The sequence below is a fragment of the Mytilus edulis genome, chromosome 14 (assembly GCF_963676685.1).
Source record: "Mytilus edulis chromosome 14, xbMytEdul2.2, whole genome shotgun sequence".
NCBI lineage: Eukaryota > Metazoa > Mollusca > Bivalvia > Mytilida > Mytilidae > Mytilus > Mytilus edulis.
In genome coordinates, this window is record NC_092357.1 from 42,274,727 (window position 1) to 42,295,038 (window position 20,312).

Here is a 20,312-nt window from a genome sequence, read left to right on the forward strand (position 1 = left end):
GATTAGCCAAATATTTCATATAGAAAGTGTTTATTTTTTCTTTTCAATATGAAGAAATTTGTGTTAATATTGTCCAGATTATGGCTTCAAGTAAGAAGCCAAAAGACAAAGTTTAAACAATGAAGACACTGCTAAAAAGGGGGAATTCACGAGCTCGGGAATGGATACCCGTTTTGCATCACAGAAGTCAGAATTCCTCTTAGATATTCAAAATATTTAAACCCAGCTTACGTGTTAAGTTTTATGAACAAACAAAACATTTTTAATATTTATTCACATATAAGTATGTAACATTTTGGTTTGTACTTTCTGCAATTTTCTTGATAAAACACAAATTTTGATACAGAGTATGACTGTGTTCTATATATCCTTGATGCTTTTACTAGTTTTTTTTTGGTAAAAGAAACCTAGTAGAAAATGTCAGTCTGCATGTGGTTAAAAGTAAATAAACAAAAACAACGAACTCCGAGAAAAATTAAAAACGGAAAGTCCTTAATAAAATGGAAAAAAAAACACATCAAACGAATGGATAACAACTGTCATATTACTGACTTAGCACTTGAATTTTCTTATGAGAAAAATAGTGGATTAATATAAAAAAAAAAAAAAAAAAAAAGAAGATGTGGTATGATTGCCAATGAGACAACTATCAGCAAAAGACCAAAAAGACACAGACATTAACAACTATAGGTCACCGTACGGCCTTCAACAATAAACCTGTTTTAGTTTTGTTTTAGCTAAAAGCATTTTTACACAGTAATTGGAAAAGTTTCTATCATTTTTTCACTCAGTTTTCATGCCAACTAGTTCCCTGGGTACGCGGATTCCACAAAAAATCTGTCATAATAAGTATGTTGTTGCTGAAAGTGGCGATTAATACCAACACACAAAACTTCTGTCGTGTCATTGTTTTCCAAACGTAATACTACAAAGGTCGAATTTTCAAACAGAAGTGTTCTTGTAAGAAAAACAAGTAAATGTAAAAAAGAAGATGTGGTATGACTGCTAATGAGACAACTCTCCACAAGAGACCAACATGACACAGATATTAACAACTATAGGTCACCATACGGCCTTCAACAATGAGCAAGTTTGGCTGAAGTAGGATTTTGATGTAGCAGAATTTTTCGTCCTTTTTAATTTTATTTGCTAAAATTTATTTTTGCATCATAAACTTAAGAATGGAAATGGGGAATGTGTCAAAGAGATATCAACCCGACCAAAGAGCAGAAAACAAAAAAGAATAGATTTTAAAATTCTTAAAACCATACAAGCAAGATTTGTCCTCAAACTAAAAATTAGATTCATAATTTGCTGTATGGTGTTAGTTGATTCCTTTTCAATCATGTTTTCTTATATTTCATTAATGTGAATCGAATGCTACATTATCAAAACTCTAAATCGAAATAGAAAATAATTCTTATTGAAGCATTTGCATACTTAACACCATTTGAAATATAAGTGGTTGGAATATTATATATCTTTATTCTCAGAAACCAAAGTACAATGGTACAGAGACAGTAAGACATTAAGACATACATCGATTTCTTAATATTTGATAAACTATTTCAAATTTCTCCAAAATGAAACATATGATTTTCGAAATTCGTTTTGACTTATAATATTGTTACAGCCGAAAAAAAGATAATTTATCTGTTCTGGAATTACCTACTAGTAAAAACTAAATGAATGGCAAATAATATTTACATGTGAACACTTTAGCCTTAAAGATGATAATTTCTGACTGTATCTTTATCGTTATTGAAGAAAACAAAACTTAAATACGTTTAGATAATGATTTACGAAAGACTTCATCTCTCATAATATTAACTTTTAGATAAAAAAAATCTCTATTCGGATATTTTAAACTAGTGTCTTATTCCAATATTTTAAGTTTTAGATCCTAAAGACTTGTTTGAATTTACAATACATGGAGATTGAGCTTTGATCTAGAATGAGGCTGGCGGAATTTTGAGTTATTATAATAGATAATATTTGTACGTTTGATAATGGCTTCTGAAAAGTGATTTTGTTTCCAGGAATTTTTTTCTCAATATATGGATATTGAGTAATTACATTTCCCTTCAAAAAAAACTTTTTTTCAATTTCTTAGGACAATTTTAAATATCTTCTTTGTGATTATTTTGTCACCAGTATCTTATCTGTTCCCGTAAAAGTTGTAAGTAGTTTTTATAACACACAGAGTGTATTAGACAAGTTTCGACCTTCACAGTTAATTACACATTTGTTTTAAACATTTCTTAAACTTCAACTTTTGATTTTAACTTTCACCATATATGACTTAACTTATAAATTGTTCTCAATATTTGTTGGTATAACATGTTTTTTATTCTTTCTTTCTACAATTTCATCCTTGGTTCTAAACACTAGTAAATTTCTTCTATCCATTGCTTAAAAACAAACACAACTATAAATTCATGTTTTCTTGTGAAATTTTTGGTTCTAAAACTATTTTTTAAATTCCATTATATCATAAATCTTTTGTCTTTATACTTACCACCATCTGGTTCCCTTTAACTTGGACTTCTTTCCTTGTCCTTTAAGTGGAATTATTAATAAAACTAGTACCAGTAACGTCAATTGCATTTTATGCGTAAAACAATCGCTAAATAATTTTATAGAGTTTGAATTTTTCTCTGTCCATAATTATTTTATTATAATATTGTTTCCATGATTTGATTGTTCATGGTTTTCTTTTCCATTCTTCTCTGTTTGTTGTTAACTATGAAATATTCCAGTCATTTATTTTAAAACGGAAAAAAACATACGCAAGATACTAACTAAAGCAAAAAACCCATAACGGTCTTTTTTCCGGAAATATCTGTAGACACTGTTTTGTCGCTGACGCAACTTGTTGATTACTCCATTTCAGTCATAAGAAATTAAAAATAGCACAAACAGGTGTTACAATTGGTTCTGAATGACGAGGTGTTTCAGGATAATCCGAACGTGTACTTTGGTGAACTGAGTAAATTCCCTACATGCTTTCATTTGGAATGACTAACGAATACTATCAATGTGTAATAAAAATAAATTATCAGTTATTAACTACAGATTGAGAAGAAAACCATTAATTTACCATTAACTTTTAGCCTCACTAAGCATGGTTTTGCTGATTTTTTTCCGAATGGTCAATGTGGTTTTCGGTACACATTACCGTTTTTAGCACTACCTCCGTCAATCTGATTGACTGTTGAAATTTTCAAATTCATTCAACCATGAAAAATCAAGATCACAAATAAATAACAAGACATTTTCAAAAGCCATTTGAATTTTTTTCTTTTAGTATCTCTTTAGTATAATTTAAACGAACTGTGACTTATTTTTTCATGAATGAGTGAACAAATCACAGTTATAAAGATAACTTTCAACTTGAGAGCAATGGCCAATAAATTTTCTTCCCAAATCAATTAGTTTCGATCCGATGAAACATTCGAAACTCCCATTTCTCATAATTGTAGATCATACACATATGGAAAAGTTTGATCTGAAACTGAATGATTTACAATATAGTTCGTTTGGAACTCCTCTATTTTCTTCTAGTTTGTTGCAGTTGCGCAGTGACCGATTTTCACCTTTCAATCTAAGGACAGTTAAGACGTTCAATTACTGGACTATTAACGGTCACTTAGTATTTATGACCACTGGTCTGAATAAATTGATTTGTATCAACGCTATTTACAAAATTTGTCAGATATTTGTTGGCAATTTTTCTTATTGTAGTCAAGTTTATTGGCAATTTCGTTATTAAATGACCCTCACAAAAGTCAATTTCATTACAAGCGAATAAACTACGGCTAGAGTAACCAATTAAGGTAAAAGGTGTAAAATTTGTATCTTTTAATTTTGAAAGTCATCGCTATAGGCCCATTTGTGGTGATAATTTGCGCATTAAACACCCACCTTCAAGAGTAATAAAAACAATATTAATACATGGATAAGTGAATTCCTTTCGGATTTGCCACAGTCACACAGAATTTCTCACTTTTTTTGTCATAGATTGCACTTAATTACATGACTTTCTAGCTTGTTAATGTACAATTAATTACATGCACCTCTTTGATTCATCAAAATTGTTAGGATTGGTGTCATTCTTTGCGACGCACATCAAATTGCTTGTTCATACATGTAGTGTTTTACACGATTTATATATCTCGAGTCATTTATTCCACGAAACAGTATATTAAAATGTACCAAGAACTTTGTCTCTCTGGTGTTTTTATGTACACATGGTGGTAATATTCCAATGGATATCGCATAACGTTCGGAAATTCGTTTCAGTCGTTTTTTTTGCTTATGACAAATATATTCAGATATTTTTGTAATCCTGATTTGTAACGATTTTATGTAAAATATTACACGTTCGCCCAAAACTCAGCCTCGCACTTTCTTTAACATTTTACTAATATAAAATATACAATTGAACAAATTTTCTCGAGAAATATGTCCCAACATTTTTTTACACCTCTAACATTTCACTCCAATTAAAACTTTCACAGTCTAATCATTTTTTTTCTAATAAAAACCATTAGGACTTTATACACCAAACTTTGGTCAATTGTCACTTTGATCTTTTAATCAATCCAGGTATGAATTATTTCATCTCTTGATCTTTTCTGAAGGGAATATTAAATAAATTTTCTATTTTCTATTTTTGTCTTAGTCTGGACTTTTTTTGCAAAGTTTTAATTCTTTTACGTCGTGTTATGTGTTTTGATATTTTTTCACTTTGAAATTTGTATGAAATTTAAATTACATTGACTAATTTCAGGGTTAATAAACCCCTTTGATCACTCATTTTAACCAAATCAAAGCTTTTTGAACGCATCTTCCATTCATAAGGAACTGTTATGACTATTCGTACGTGGTTGTGACGTGTCTAAGTTGTTCTTTTTATCTTTTGACCTATCAACACCTTGAAGTGAGGCTCAGTTTGTGTCCTAAGTGTCATCAAATACCATTGACATTCCGAGATAAGTAAATATTTGAAATCAAAGAAATAACTCTTGGTTTAAATTGACCTTACTCAAAGAAAATAATTTTTAAAATGCCAATTTTTATAATTTTATGATAATAGACAACTAAACTGAACATCCTTTTGAAATATTTGTTTTTTTAATATTAAATAATCTTTTTCTACTAATTTTTAAATGACAAACGTCACTTACACAGTTATCAACCCTACTCCCGTCAAATTAACATAAATCTTTAAAATGTTTACAAAGGACTGACAGTAATAAATTGTAATTGATTATTTAAACTCATTTCAAGATTTCATAAGACCCCGATTATCTATTAGGATAGTAATATAACATACAACACGAGTTCCGATGAGACAAGATAATGCAGTTGACCATGCTTGTCGAAGATAACGGGGAAATATGCATTCGGTGCATAAAACAAATTCATTAACAAAAAGTAATTTACCGATCCATTTTTTAAGTTATCAGACATATTGGTTACATAGATGTAGTCATGCAAGGGGTATAGAATTTGGCAGTAAATATTTAATAAAGACAATCATAAGATAGCATTATCTATTTGTACATATAAGTGGCTTTTGATTTATATTCGTTGTATATAGGATAAATTTAATTATCTTTATTTAGGTTGACCAATGTAAATTTAATACATTTAGTATATTCAATGAAGTAATTTTTTTAATAAAACTTAGAGCATGCGTATATATCCAGAGGGCCAAAGAGGACACTTTCAATTTCCTGCTTTATATCGTTGTTTCCAATCTTGCTGCAGAGATTTTCCAAAAGGGTAAAAATGCACTCGATGTATGCAGACTGGTCAGAATGCTCGCGGTCAACACTTGTAAAATAAATACGCATCACAGTTTTAACAATTTTTGTTTTATTTTTATGACTATTTTTGTTGAATATGAATGTATACATATTTATAGTTTTGTATGATTTAGAGTGTATCAATATTTAAAGCAACTGGTAAAAGTACCGTTTTAAAATATGAATGATTACCGATAAAGCCACGGACGTCCTATTAAGTATATTTCACTGTGAATGATGCAAGCTTGAATGTAGGATACAATAATGATTGATTGATTGATTGTTGGTTGCTTAACGTCCAGTGGCAAATATTTCATGCATATTCAGGACGAGAACAAGTTCACAATAAACAAAATAGGTAGGTTGATACAATAGAGGCCATCTGGGATGATGGTCGGGGAAATTTAGACTGCCACTGGAAAATGAGGGTATATTGGATAGGGACAGAAAGGAGTAGGTTCAGTAAGACCCCTTTTTGGCCCCAAAATATAGCAGTTTTACAAAATTGTTAAAATGTAAACCTTTAGTTATTTATTGGACAGTAGAATGCTTCTGCTACATAAATATGGGCTGTTTTTTACAATACAATGCACATATATCCGGTACTAGCACCATTAAGTCATGCTAAATTACTGAAATCCTCATAATTCTAGCATTTTAGTTAAATTTTAGACGGTTTTCGTGTAAAACGAAAGTGGCCGCATTCGTGTTCATCCTTAATATTGAAATGTAAGTTGTATTCTATGATAATACATAACATATATAAAGGTTGAGGATGAACACGGATGCGGCCACTTTAATTTTTACCAAAAACCATCTGAAAAGTGACATTTTTCGGCATATTAGGTAGATTTTTCATATTTGAGCTTGAATCGGATCGTTTTTAATGACTAAATCTGTTAAAATCTTTCACATAAACTAATTAATTCAAATAAAATAGACACTTTAGTGTTTAAAAAGTGGTCAAAATCTTTCGTCAGATGAACCTGAAATTTGAGGCCAAAATCGGTCCTTACCGGACCTACTCCTTTTGCCTTGCAACAGGCCACCTACGGACCCCTCAAAGAGTTGTTGCAAGGGTTCTTAACGTGCAAAGAGCGTGGCACTCTCTTTACACGAGGCATCGGATTTAACGTCCCCCTTCTGACCGGACGTGACTGCTCGGAACTAGATACATCCCGCACAGCCAAATGGACGCCCCACTTCGGCAAGCGTTTTACCTCCGGTCGGGAGAAGACCAAGTGACCATATTTCTATACCCCAGTTACCCTTGGGGTAGGATACAATAAGGAGCTTCGCCACTGAGAAGGTACTTCATGCAGTATGGGGGGGGGGAAGGGGGGGTTCGTTTAGTTGTGTGGAATTTACAAAATTGTAGATACGGCTGACCAGAATCAACTGTTAAATCCGATGTCTCGTTTGGGACTTAGACACGTTCTGTCTGCACGTTAAATAAATATCTTACAAGTATTAAGGCCACAAAGTTGGTCTGTTACTAGACAAAAATTGATACCGCCATAATTTATACTTCATTTGATGTTAATTGTTATGTTCTTATCCAGAAAATACATGTGATATTTGTCACTAAACATTGCAAACAACAATTAATCAATGATCGTGTATGCTCAAGGTCATAAAGTTATGAATCTGATAAAAAAAATACCACAATAACAAAAGGGCACAAATCAGTACAAGCAAAACTAACAACAGATTCCTGCCCGTAAGCTCATTTATTCAGCTGAATCTGACTTGGATGGTTAGTGTTGTGTAGTGCTTTCTTTGCATTGACATAATGTGTAGGACATAACCCTAGTGTGCTTAGCTTAAGATGCAAACTGGAGCACAATTAAACAAGAAATTAACACCTTATATAAATATCTCTTTAAAAATCAGCAACATCTTTGTGTAAATGAAATGTGGAACTGTTTTAAAACAACAATAACAAAAGCAGTGAAAGATCACATCCCACATAAAACAGCAAAAAACAAAGGACGGTCACCAATGGGTCACAATGGAAACAAAACGGCTCATTAGAAAAAGAGATAGACTTTATAAAAAATCAAAAAAAATCTGGGAATGCATCACTTGCTAAAAAATGTATAGAGGTTAAACACCAGGTGCAGAAAAGTAAACGAAAATCATACTGGGAATACATTGAAAGCATCATATTACCACCAGAAGATGAAACAAATTTTGGCACTATGAAAAAATGTTGGACCTACATTAAACATAAAAAAAAAATGATTATAGTGGAATTATTGAAATCAAACAAGATGGCAAACTTCTTACTGATCCACTACAAATTGCTGGGGTACTTAACGCACAATTCCAGTCTGTATTCACACCAGCATCTAATATTTCCCATACAGAATTTATCAAACAGTGTAACATGCCACAGAATACTCCTTTTCCACCCATATCAAAATCAATAATAAAAACAGAAGGTATACAAAAACTTTTACATAATTTAAATCCAAACAAAGCAGCAGGACCAGATGAAATTATACTAAGATTTTTAAAAGAACTTTTACATGAAATTGCACCCATACTTACCATTATCTGTGAGAAGTCAATTAAAACAGGTGTTTTTTCCAGATGACTGGAAAACTGCCCATGTCTCTCCTGTATACAAAAAAGGCCAAAAATATAACCCTGAAAACTACCGTCCTATATCACTTACATGTATTTGTTGCAAACTTTTAGAACACATCGTAGTTAAACACATCATGAAACATGCAGATAATTACAACATTTTATATCCCCAACAGCATGGATTTCGCAGAGGTCGATCCTGCAAAACACACCTACTAGAATTTATAGACGATGTCTCACTTAACATGGAAAAAGGTATACAAACAGATATTTTGGTCATTGATTTTTCTAAAGCATTCGATAAAGTTTCACATTCTTTTCTAACTAATAAGCTTCATCATTACGGGATACAAGGGGAATTAAATTACTGGATACAAAATTTTCTTAGCAATCGATAACAGGCAGTAATTCTAGAAGGGGAAAATCTGAGTATGTTGCAGTTGAGTAAGGGGTTCCACAGGGGTCAGTTCTTGGACCAAATCTCTTCTTGTACTACATTTATGACATTCCAACTGGTCTAACATCTACAGTACGTTTATTTGCAGACGACACAATAGTTTATTTGGCAATAAAATCAAATTCCGATGCATCAACATTATAAAAAGATCTTGATAAACTGGCATCGTGGGAAACTACTTGGAAAATGGCATTCCACCCATTTAAGTGTAATGTAATTTCAGTCACCAGAAATTAAAAAAAAACAATCACATTTAACTACACATAACACACTGACTCAATCATTAGAACATGTAACAACAAAATATCTGGGGGTCACCATCAGTTCCAACCTTAAATGGAATGTGCATATAAACAACATAATTATGCAAGAAAGCTAATAGCACACTAGGCTTTCTAAGGAGGAACCTGAACATAAGTTCAACATCCATTAAAGAACAAGCATATAAGTCCCTAGTAAGACCATCACTAGAGTATGCTTGCTCTGTTTGGGATCCATACTTAAAACAAGACATAGATAGCATTGAAAAAGTTCAAACGAGGGCTGCGCGTTTTGTTACCAACAAATACAGAAACACCTCAAGCGTTGGTAACATGTTACAACATCTTGAATGGCACAGTCTCCCTGACAGAAGAAAAGACTCCAAAATTTGGAGTTTGCTGTCCCTTGGAGTTTGATATTTGTGTTATGTTATTTTTGTCATTGTATTCTTAGGTCAGATTCATCCAGGTTTTATTTTGATTAATGATTACATTGTATTCTTAGCTACATTGTCTCAATTAATATTTATCCAGATTGTACTGTCTATAATAGTTCAAAAATGCTGACGCGAGTTCAAATCTGTGAATATGATGATTCTAGAAAAAAAAGGTAGAACTCGAATTTATACAATGCCAATATTAACCACTATTTAGAATTGACTTGTTTATCTAAAATTTACATCGTGATTTCGCATCTTGGTTGTCAGAGTCTTGAATTTGAGTTTTTATATCAGTTCTGTACTAAGAGTTGTTATAGAGAATCGTATAGCATTTTAGCGATCTTAAATTGAATAAAAGAAACATGGGTTACATTGTTTATTAATTGGCACCTTAGCATCTTAAATGACCAGTTTTGTGACTGTTTATGCCTATTTTTCAAATATTCGAGTGTTATTGATGAGGTTCGTGTAGACGGAAAGTACCGCGTTTGCTGCAATAACGTATAAGCCTTGAATCTTTATTAAGTGTTTCCAACATCTAATCCGATACCACTGCAGGTGAACGTCAAGGATATCAACAACCCAGTAGTACTTGAAAAGATCCGTATTAAGACATTTGTAAATGCAGTTCATACAAATATTTTGTTATAAACAGTCTTAAACAAGGCTTTCCAGCACATGCATATATGACCTAAGCACAATTTGGCATTTTGGTTTAAGTTCGGAATGCTCTTCAATTTTTCAAATTAGTTAGGCCTTTCAGCAGATTTTCTTTGAAATATATTTAGATCAAACTACTTTTGGCGTCACATATTATATGCCTAGTATCTTTAGTGTATTTGTTTCGTGTACTAATAAATGCAAAATTAAACCCTGCATCATTATAATTTGTGCAACCTTAATATTATTTTCATCATGATCTTAAAGAGTCCGTCTTGTCCACGATATGTGATAAGTGAAATTTTAGTTTTCTATGTGTCGATGCTTCTGCATTGACACGGTTGCTACATTTTATTTGTAAAGGAGGTGCGAAAGATACCAGACTGACAGTCCAACTCATTGTTACTTGGACGATTATATTCATGTATGTACGTTTCTTAAAGTTATGGTTTCTTCTTCTTCAAATTGACCTCTGACGATTATGAGTGTTCTATTTGTGTAATCTTCAACGTTTGTATTTCTAGTTACCTCAACTTTTTGTCTCGAGTGTGTCTTTTGAAGATTATTCCAGTAACACTTATTGTTTACAACTGAAATAATAACAAACTATTTGTTTTGACATCATAGTTCTGACAGTTAAGAACTTTCAAGTAATGAGTCATCCCATTGGAATGCTGAAGCTTAACTCTTGTTATTAAACGTTATCTTTCTTATTGATATTTATAATTGCCATATAAGCGGGAGGTTTGGCTATCCATAAAACGAAGTTTAACCACCATTTATTTTTTTGAATATCCTGTACAAAGTTAGGAATATGGCAATTGTTAATAAATAGTCTATTGCTATGTATGTTGGTGTTTGTTGCACATTTTGCGTTTCTGTTGTTCCGTTGTTTTCTTCTTATGTTTGGTGTGTTTTCATCGGTTTGTAACCGGGATTTGTTTTCTCTTAATCGAATAATGACTTTTTAACAGCGGCTAATTACTGTTGCCTTTATTTATTATCAATTTTGATTAGAACTCACAAGTCAATAATACCGAAACTATTATGCCAGTATTATCATGTGTCACTAGACATGATAACCTTGGGATTCTATGGTTGTTAGAAATTAGGGTTGCTTACTTTGTCGACGTTGGAGTGCAATTTCAATTCGTCATTTAAGAAAGGGCTATGGATTATTTCATTATCCTTCAAAACAATTGAAAATAAAAGCTTCAAATCAGTGTTGATATAACATTGGTGGCATACTCATGATATCTTAGATACTCTACAGCGGTTGTTGAATGGTAAGTGGCGGTGCTATCCTGTCAATACAGATGGTTTTCTCATGCTGGTGTATATGCTGTTTCTATAAACCTATTAAGAATCCAAAGAATTATGGATTGTTTCACTTTTCGTTCCCCAAAAGGAAAAGAACGTCACGTCGTGGGTTGACATTATATTGTTTTCGAAGTTGTGACCAATCACGAAATTTACCACATGTATTTGCTTTTACAAGGACACATGACATTTAAATCTCTTTTCTAACATTGTTTTTTACATAATATTTTAATATCGGTGTATATAAAAATATAATGATATCTATACGTAACCTTTTCATAGAATACTCTTAAGTAATACAAAGCCCGTTTACATAAAAGATAAAGCAATTAAGATCTTAATATTTACAAATATTGACATTTCGAATGACACCAGACTAAATTTACCAGAGTAATGAATGAGCTACTCGATGAACAAATACGTAATATTGAATCTGCTTAAAGTCTATAAAAGGTGAAGCGTAGCATGTACAAGATTTTTTAATGAAAAAATACCAATAGCGCAAAATAAAATAAAGAAAAACAACCATCGGAAAAAGAAAAAATTACAAAAGATAAACAACAGTCCTTAAAGACTAGACAAAAACATCGAGCAGGACGAACAGTGCCACTAAAACCAATGCTGAATGAAGGTAAAGTTGTAAATGATGCTTTCATAAAAAGAAAACAACGGAACAACATAAAAACAAAAGTGCAATAAACGCCAACATACATAAAAATAGACTACTTAATAACAATTGCCATATTCCTAACTTGGAACAGGATATTTAAAAAAAGGTATCATGATGGATAATCGTATGATTTTCGAACAAAGTTGGGAATAACGATGTTATGGTAAAACAGTAAAAGACAAGTAAAATCCAAATATCTGGTTTTGTTTATTTTTTTTCGATTTTTTCATTGTCTTTGTGGTTTTTTTTTTCTTTTTTTGTTAGAGGGGATAGTTTCGCAGCGATTGCATATTAACAAAAAATACTGTTGATTTATTATTATTCATGGGGGTGGGGGGAAATAAAGTTGGTGTCGTTGGCATCAGAATACCACAAAGTCACGTGGCATCAGAATACCACAAAGTCAAAAGTTATCGAAGCATAAACCAACTATAGGCTTGGAGCAGACTTTAGTAAATCCACGAAATTAAATTCCACAGTGAAAAATAAAATGTTTCCTTTGTCCACAAAAATAGTATCTTCGTACATAAATGAATTCAATATATATTAAAACGGATATGTCATTAGAAATATAAGATATCATCCTTATAAATGAAAGAATATTTGAAGCTATGTGTTTTAAAAGTGTTTGGTGTGCTTACTTAAATATTTTTAAAACTGGAAAGTCTAGACGATAAATGTTTAAATAGATGTCACGCAGAGAATTCAGGCTTAAAAGAAGTCTTTCAAGTTAGGAATTTAAAAAAAAAAAAAAAAAAAAGGTACCAAGGGGTGTAAGAGAAATCGAAATAATCATGACCAAAACATTTTGAAACGTGTCTGAAGTACAGTCAACCTTTTTAAGGAAGTCCCCAGACCCTAAGTGGTAAACATATATCTCAATTTCGAAATATAATACTGAAACCGTAATCAAAATCCAGAACACGATTTACGAAATCAAACTGAACAAAAAAGGTGCATTATATTCAAGAGATAAACTAGATATTAGTAAAGAGCCAAAACGAAAAAAATAAGGGAATAATTCGTGAATTTTCTAATATCAAAACAGCTCGAAAATGGAGAAATAATCTGAAACAAATTTATGGAGCAGATAACATACTTTAGTTACCGCTTGACAGTTCAGATGATAAAAAACACACAAAATATGGAGATGTGGTAAAAGCAACCACCAGAGACAAAAATGATACATATATAGGCAACACTAGTTCACTGTAAAGATGTCAACAATAAACATAATCCATACCGCAATGCAATCTATAAAAAAATACCAAAATGTCAAAGTAATGAAATAAGAATCGCAATTGACTCGTTTATTAACAAAACAACTAGTATAAAAAAAAGCAACAGGTGAAATCACTGAATATCAGGATTCTGACTTAAGTAAAGTAAACGTAAAGTAGTGTTTTATCTTTCAAACTAACTTATACTATTGAAATGACCAGATTCTTCACCAGCCCAGTTGCAAGTACTTTTGTATTGACACAACCATAAGAACATATTGTTTTATTGAAATTTGCTGTGTTAACATTTTTGCGATCGTTATAAAGGAGTTGTCTCATTCGTTATAAATCTGGTTTCTCTCCGGGGTTTGACTTAACTTTTAGTATTTTATTTTTAGAAATTTTCAAATTCAGTGCAATTCAATTATTACTGTTAATGTAGATATTAATACAACGGATATTTAAAACATCCAATATTTAAGATAATATATAATGTGCATTATGAGATGGTTTTTTTTAGCTTTTACGTACATTTGACATTTCTTCATCAACAGCAAAAAGCCCTATGTATAACAATCCAATTACTAGTACTACTAGTGATAAGCTTAAGAATTACCAGAATGTTTTTCATTTTTCAATCTTATATTTTTTTTAAGAATTTCTTTTAAAAAATTGAAATTTTCAATTCAAAGAGATTATTAAAAAAACATATATGTACTTTAATGAGACGAAAGTGCACATTTTGAATTGATTAATTGAAATAATTTCCATATAGGAACTCGTTATGGGCTTACCCTTCTCTAAGCACAAAGGTTGATGACCCAGGTCATGCAAAAAAAAATAAAGGAAATGCCAAGACCTTGTTGATAAATATTTCGTATCAACTTCATAAATATTACATGACGGTTTTTCAGTGTAGATTCTAGATGCTTACGTTGTTTTATATCTTAATACCGTGGTTTAGTGTTCTTTTTATTTGTCTTTACATAGTTTTTACCTTTACTGTTCATTCAAATTTTGGAAATATCCCTTTGACCTGGAAATATCCCTTTGACGTATTTTCAAATTCCGCAATTGTGCTATATTGTAATATTTTTAATGTCCTTCATTTTTGCGTATGTGTTTTTCTATAAAATGTCTGTATGCCATTTTGTTTTTCTTTGTTGACATAGTTGTTTGCTTTTATAGTGATTAAGATTACAATACAATTTCCACCAATGTTCCCCGATGAATGTCAGTTTTACATATCATGCCTGTTTGCTTTCCTCACACATTGTTGTCAATCTAATGGAATTTTATGCGACGGTTTAGCTACTAATCAAACCAGGTAAAACCCATTATTTACTACATGAGGTTATGCCTTTCCCAAAGTCAGCAAAGTATTATTTTCTGTTCGTTTGATATATTTGAGGCTTTGATTTTGCCATTTCTTTCCGTTTTTAATTTTCATCAGAGTTCGGTATTTTTGTTATTTTACCTTTTTCAATCTACTTTGAGTTCGGTGGTTTTTTTTATCTGTATTGAAAGAAACATGTACCTAAGCTGGTTATATTTTCTTGGCAATTTTGTATCAATAAACAGTTTAGATAGGTATAAAAAAAAATATACAGAAATGGTACTCAGGATATTGTTTGACAGGTCTTTCAAAGCAACAAATGGTAATAATTTTTAATTTTGAATGTAACGCATCTTCTGATTGGCTGACGTTATTTTGTTATCCTCCCATAGACATAATTTAGTCAGGTGACCGTGACGTCATCAACGTTTTTCATGGTTTTCTACGGTTTAAAATGGAATTTAGAATTAAATTATAAAAAATGACTGTAATATTTTTTCTGTCTATTCGAAATAACATAAAAAAAAATGCTACGCGCGTTATTCAGTGTGCACCAAATTTTTTATGTTATTTCTTCATAGACAGAAAAAATATTACAGTCATTCCTTAATTAGGTTTAGTTCTGATTGACTGAGCTTTAAAACTTTTGAAAGGAAACGGTCAAACAATTTTTTATGTCAAATAGTTCTGTCTAATTTCTAAAAAAAACTATCAATGATTGAAAATGTTATTAGTTCCAAAAAAAAATATCTAGTTGATAAGTTTTTTTGAAGTGTCCACACTTTAGCTTTATTTTCAAGTATAATGCAGTAGATGCACACGATACCAACCTTGAATCTTTAAATGGTAAGTCATTTTTATCTTGTATTCTCATGGAAGTCACATTGACATTTTGATCCTTGCTTGTTATTACATTTCTGAAATTGAAAATTTTAATTTTAATTACGAATGGAATTAAAAACGAGTTAAGAAAATAATAGATACAGATATGTGTCTCATATTTACCAGAATTCGAGTTTTGATAAATGAGTTACTGATCTACTCTGTCGCATTATTCGCATTAATAATTAGTGACCTTTTCTTTTATTATACTGCCAAATTCAAATCAAAGAACATAATAAAAACCAATGTATATTTGAGATTTGGCATAAAAGAACTTACTTTTCCTCTCTTGGATCCTTTCTGAATTTAAACAGAAGTATATCCCTTTGTTAGAAGTGCTCAAAACAATGTATTGAAACTGATTTTGAGAATAATGAAATACTTTAGAATACAAAATGAAAATTATTATTGGTACCAGTTTACGTATTAGCATTGTGTTATTAATTATTATGTTAATATTTTTCCAGCAGCTGTTGTTTTGCAAATTGTTTTATTCATGTTACTATTCTAATACAAAAACAGGATCATATTTCCTACAAACAAGGCAATTGCTAGTGTTAATGAATAGAAGTGATAAAAATTCCAAATAAGGGCACATATATCCACAATGCTATAAATCCACAGGGCTCATGATCAAAGGGAAGCAAAAGATACTAAAGGAACATATAAAAAAATTTCGAAAATAAACTGACAAAGGTATGGCAAAATTAGAAAAGACTAAAAGAAAAACAACAACATAAAAAACTAGACACTGACCATCAAAAACCCTACAGAATCTTTATTTGTAAGATTGTGGTCTGTGCTCTGCTGTTTGTCGTGTTATCATGTTTGGGTTTTTTTTTGGTTTTTTTTGTTTTTGTTTGGAGGGGGGTATTATTGTCTGTGTTACTTCAATCTTTGGTGGGTTTTTTTTTTTGGTTTTTTTTTTATTTTGTAAGGTATCTTCTCCATAAATGAACTAGACTTACAAAATATGGTATTTAGGAACCAACAAAATATAAACATTGAGAAATATATGTAAAGGCCTGAAACTAGTTCTTTATGTTTACAATATATACATCATTTTGATTCTAATCATTTTGTTTTTATTCTTAATATAAATCACCATGATAGTTAACGTAGGGTTGAATCAAGTTTTAAACTTCTGATGAGGGCTATATCCATAAGGTTTGGATAAAAAATTCTCTATTCCAATTGATCGAGTTAATTGTGATTTTAAAATCTTTTGTTTTTCAATCATTTTTTTAACCTATTTTCATTTTTTTTAAATAAGCCATTATTCTAATAAACGTTTAATCATGTTATTTCCCTTCAAAGTTATAGATACTAAAGTACTTTGGTGGTGTTCGTGTTGTTTATTCTTTAGTTTTCTATGTTGTGCCATGGCGTCAGTTTGTTTTAGATTTATGAGTTTGACTGTCTCTTTGGTATCTTTCGTCCCTCTTTTACCATAAACAGTATGAATACGTACAAAGAAAACAACAAAAACGAGTAATAGCAATCACTTACCGATTTTAAATGTGTATCATTAATTTTTGTTTATTTCTACAGTTAAGTGTTTATTTATTTATGTTGTTATTATTTTAGTCTTCTTTGCAACTTTTTCGGGCTTAGAGATAAACACAAACAAATGTACCTCCGTCATATGTGGTGCCAGTCAAAAGTTATGAACCTCATAAGGGGTTGTCTCTTTGTTATATTGTGGTTGTTTTGCAGGATTCAGTGATGTTTGCTGAAGCGTCTGGAATATTTAATCACGACTTTTCCAGACATGGTGTGCCTTTGAAATTGACACATTATACATATATACATAAGAACGTGCGTTTGCCTCCAGTTGTCTTTGAATTTTGTAAGTGTCATTCCTTTGTCGTCATTTACTACACAATCTTAATAGATAAACTAAAAATTAAAAGAAAAACCAGAAGACACCAAACAGACAATCAAAAATCATAAGTCGACGCAATCAAATGCAACAGTAGTTTACCAATATTCTAATTTCATAAATTTTCTAAGAAGATGCGAATTGCATGAACTTTTAAATGAGCTCCAGAGGACCGGGAGCTACAAAAAGCGACAATACAACAACAAATAGAAGTTTTTAACTACCTTAACTGGCTATACAGCCCTTGCACGGTGGGTTTCGCGACAATACTATGGAATGTATAAACATCCTATACTTAGTGTCGTAGTTGGTATTATATAGTGTTTGATATAAATAAGGAGATGTGTTTTGATTGTCAATGACAAGGGATGCACTTGTATTGTTGAATTATATTTTTTGTCTTTATTTGAAAGGCATGCACGGTCAAAAAGTGGTGATCCATTATGAGAACCCTTTAACTTGAAAGGGGGCATGTTTATTTAGGGAGATATGCTTTTTTTTCAAAAAACAAAAATAAATAATTCAAATTTAGATTTTCCACATACTTTATAGTGACTATTATTACATTTTGAAGACATTTTTTTAATGAAAGAAAAATTGCAAACAAAAATACCGTTCCCCTACCAATTGTCTACCAGTAATCAAATGGCGTAAATGTTAGATTATATATGTCACCGTAAGGTATTTTCTATTAACCTTACCCATCAATGATCATAGCTTTTGGTGTCATTTTACACATAGTGTTTTGGTTTTGGGTGATGTCTTACATGGGAAGAAATCTCAAGGTTAATATGTCATGTTATAGAAATAATCTGATTAAAAGAGTTAGTTTGCTTTTTCTGATAGGGTTAAGATTATTTAACTAATATTTAGGAAATATAAAAAGAAGATGTGGTATGATTGCTAATGGAACAAATCTCCACAAGAGACAAAATGACTCAGAAATTAACAACTGTAGGTCATCGCACGGCCTTCAATAACCAGCAAAGCCCATACCGCATATTCCACTTTAAAAGGCCCCGAAATGACATAGTAAAACAATTCAAACGAGAAAACTAACGTCCTAATTTATGTACAAAAAATTAACGAAAAACAAATATGTAACACATAAACATACGACAACAGTTTTTGACTACGTTAAAAAAAGGTTGTAACTTTTTGAATTAATATAAATAGAAAAAGAAGAGTTGGGTTTCAGCAAAATTGACATTTATTGCATCCTTTTTAACCTTGATGTGGGGTCAAAAATGAAAATATAAGATAACTCCGAAATTGATAATGATTTATTGTTGTTGTTCTATTTTGGTGGGTGTTTATTTTTATTTTTATTTTGTTTAAGAATAGTATTTTTTTCTCCTTTAAAAGGCGAACATTAACGGAGATGTTATACCACTGGGTGGATGCATTTGCTGGTGGACTGTTAGTCACCGAGGGTATCAAAAGCCCAGTAGCCAGTACTTCGGTACTGGCATATAAATACGGATTTTTTTGTGTCATTAAAATTTGCTGTTACAAAATGTTAGAAATTATTATAAATTTAGGAATGTATCTCCCTCATATTAAACTCTGATTCCTTTCACGGATTTGGCTATACTTTTTAAACCTTTTGTATTATAACTCTTCATCTTTTATATAAGCTTTGGCTTTCAAATATTTTGGCAAGTTTTGTTTGCAATTGAACTTGACAAGAGTTTGAAACTGATGTGTTCTTACTCCATGGATAGAATGACAACGAATACAGTTTTGGATAATATTTATTGTTTAGAAATGTTTTCAACAGTATTTTCCTAAATGTTCCTGTGAAATATTATGATAATATTATTTCATGAATAGTATAATAGTAATATAATGTAAAGGCTTTAAACTGCTCTGTTTGTAACACTTTCAAGTAAAATTAATCCTTTTGGTTATCAATTTTTATACTTATCTTTAATCTGTAATATTACATATTTTTTTTTAACTCCAGAAATAGATTTGTTTATGGTTTGTATATCTATGTGTTTTCGCTTACTTGTTATTGTCAGACATTCTGGAAGATTGGTGCACAAACTATATGCATTTAATAAACATTATGTACATCAAAATACTGGTCTCTAATTCTTAACCAATTGGTCCTGTCGTCTTTCAGACTGGTATTTCGGAATAATATCTGCATTAACTTATAATCAAATTTAATTTCAGCTTGAAAATGATTAAATGTCATGTATACATGAAAAAATTACCTAAACACAAAAATTGATATTAAAATATGAAAAATATTGTATGACAGATTTCTTTAAAATGTCAACTTACGTGTATAGAATTGACAACCATAGGAGGTCCATATTGACGGTTCGGTTGTCTCCCTTTAACAACTGTTACCAAAGTTGTTCTTATGTACTGTATTTTCTGCTTCCTGTGCAGTGATTGTGTAATGAATTCTGAGATGAAAGGTGATAATAGGTTCAAATATAAAGTACCTACATGCAAAAAAAAATTAATCAATTCAACAATTAATATGAGTAATTGTGATATAAAAATGTGTTGCTTTAATGATTTATTTATAATAAATTTCTCATGAGACGTAAATAAAGATCTACAAGAGATTAAAAAAGGTATTACACACTAAAAATATCTATCTTTGGGTTTAGTTTGTCCTCTTTTATTAAACTGATACAGACAACGAACTTAAACAGACCGAAGGTATACACAGATATTATCTTGAAATTTAATGGGTAAATATATTGGTTGCTTGATTGCACCGAATGTTCTTTAAAAATAGCATTATATATATTTCAAGA

At 31.0% G+C, this 20,312-nt stretch overlaps 2 protein-coding genes across 4 annotated transcripts in view; one reads left to right on the top strand and one right to left on the bottom strand.

The window, feature by feature from the left end:
- LOC139502592 (protein Wnt-1-like) overlaps nucleotides 1-19,982 on the bottom strand; it is a 56,713-nt gene extending 36,731 nt beyond the window's left edge. For 2 of the 3 annotated variants that reach the window (XM_071292127.1, XM_071292126.1), the window contains exons 1-2: nucleotides 19,825-19,982; nucleotides 15,599-15,685 (exon numbers count right to left, since the gene is read on the bottom strand). In XM_071292127.1, the coding sequence (XP_071148228.1) occupies nucleotides 15,599-15,685; nucleotides 19,825-19,856 (119 nt within the window). In that variant the 5' untranslated portion in view covers nucleotides 19,857-19,982. Of the gene's footprint in view, nucleotides 1-2,518; nucleotides 4,395-15,598; nucleotides 15,686-19,824 lie in introns of those variants that run through there. The other variant, XM_071292128.1, reaches the window with a different exon arrangement.
- The window catches only part of LOC139502590 (protein Wnt-6-like), a 466,832-nt gene that overhangs the window by 124,828 nt on the left and 321,692 nt on the right, over nucleotides 1-20,312 (top strand). The gene's annotated exons all lie outside the window — the stretch shown is intronic.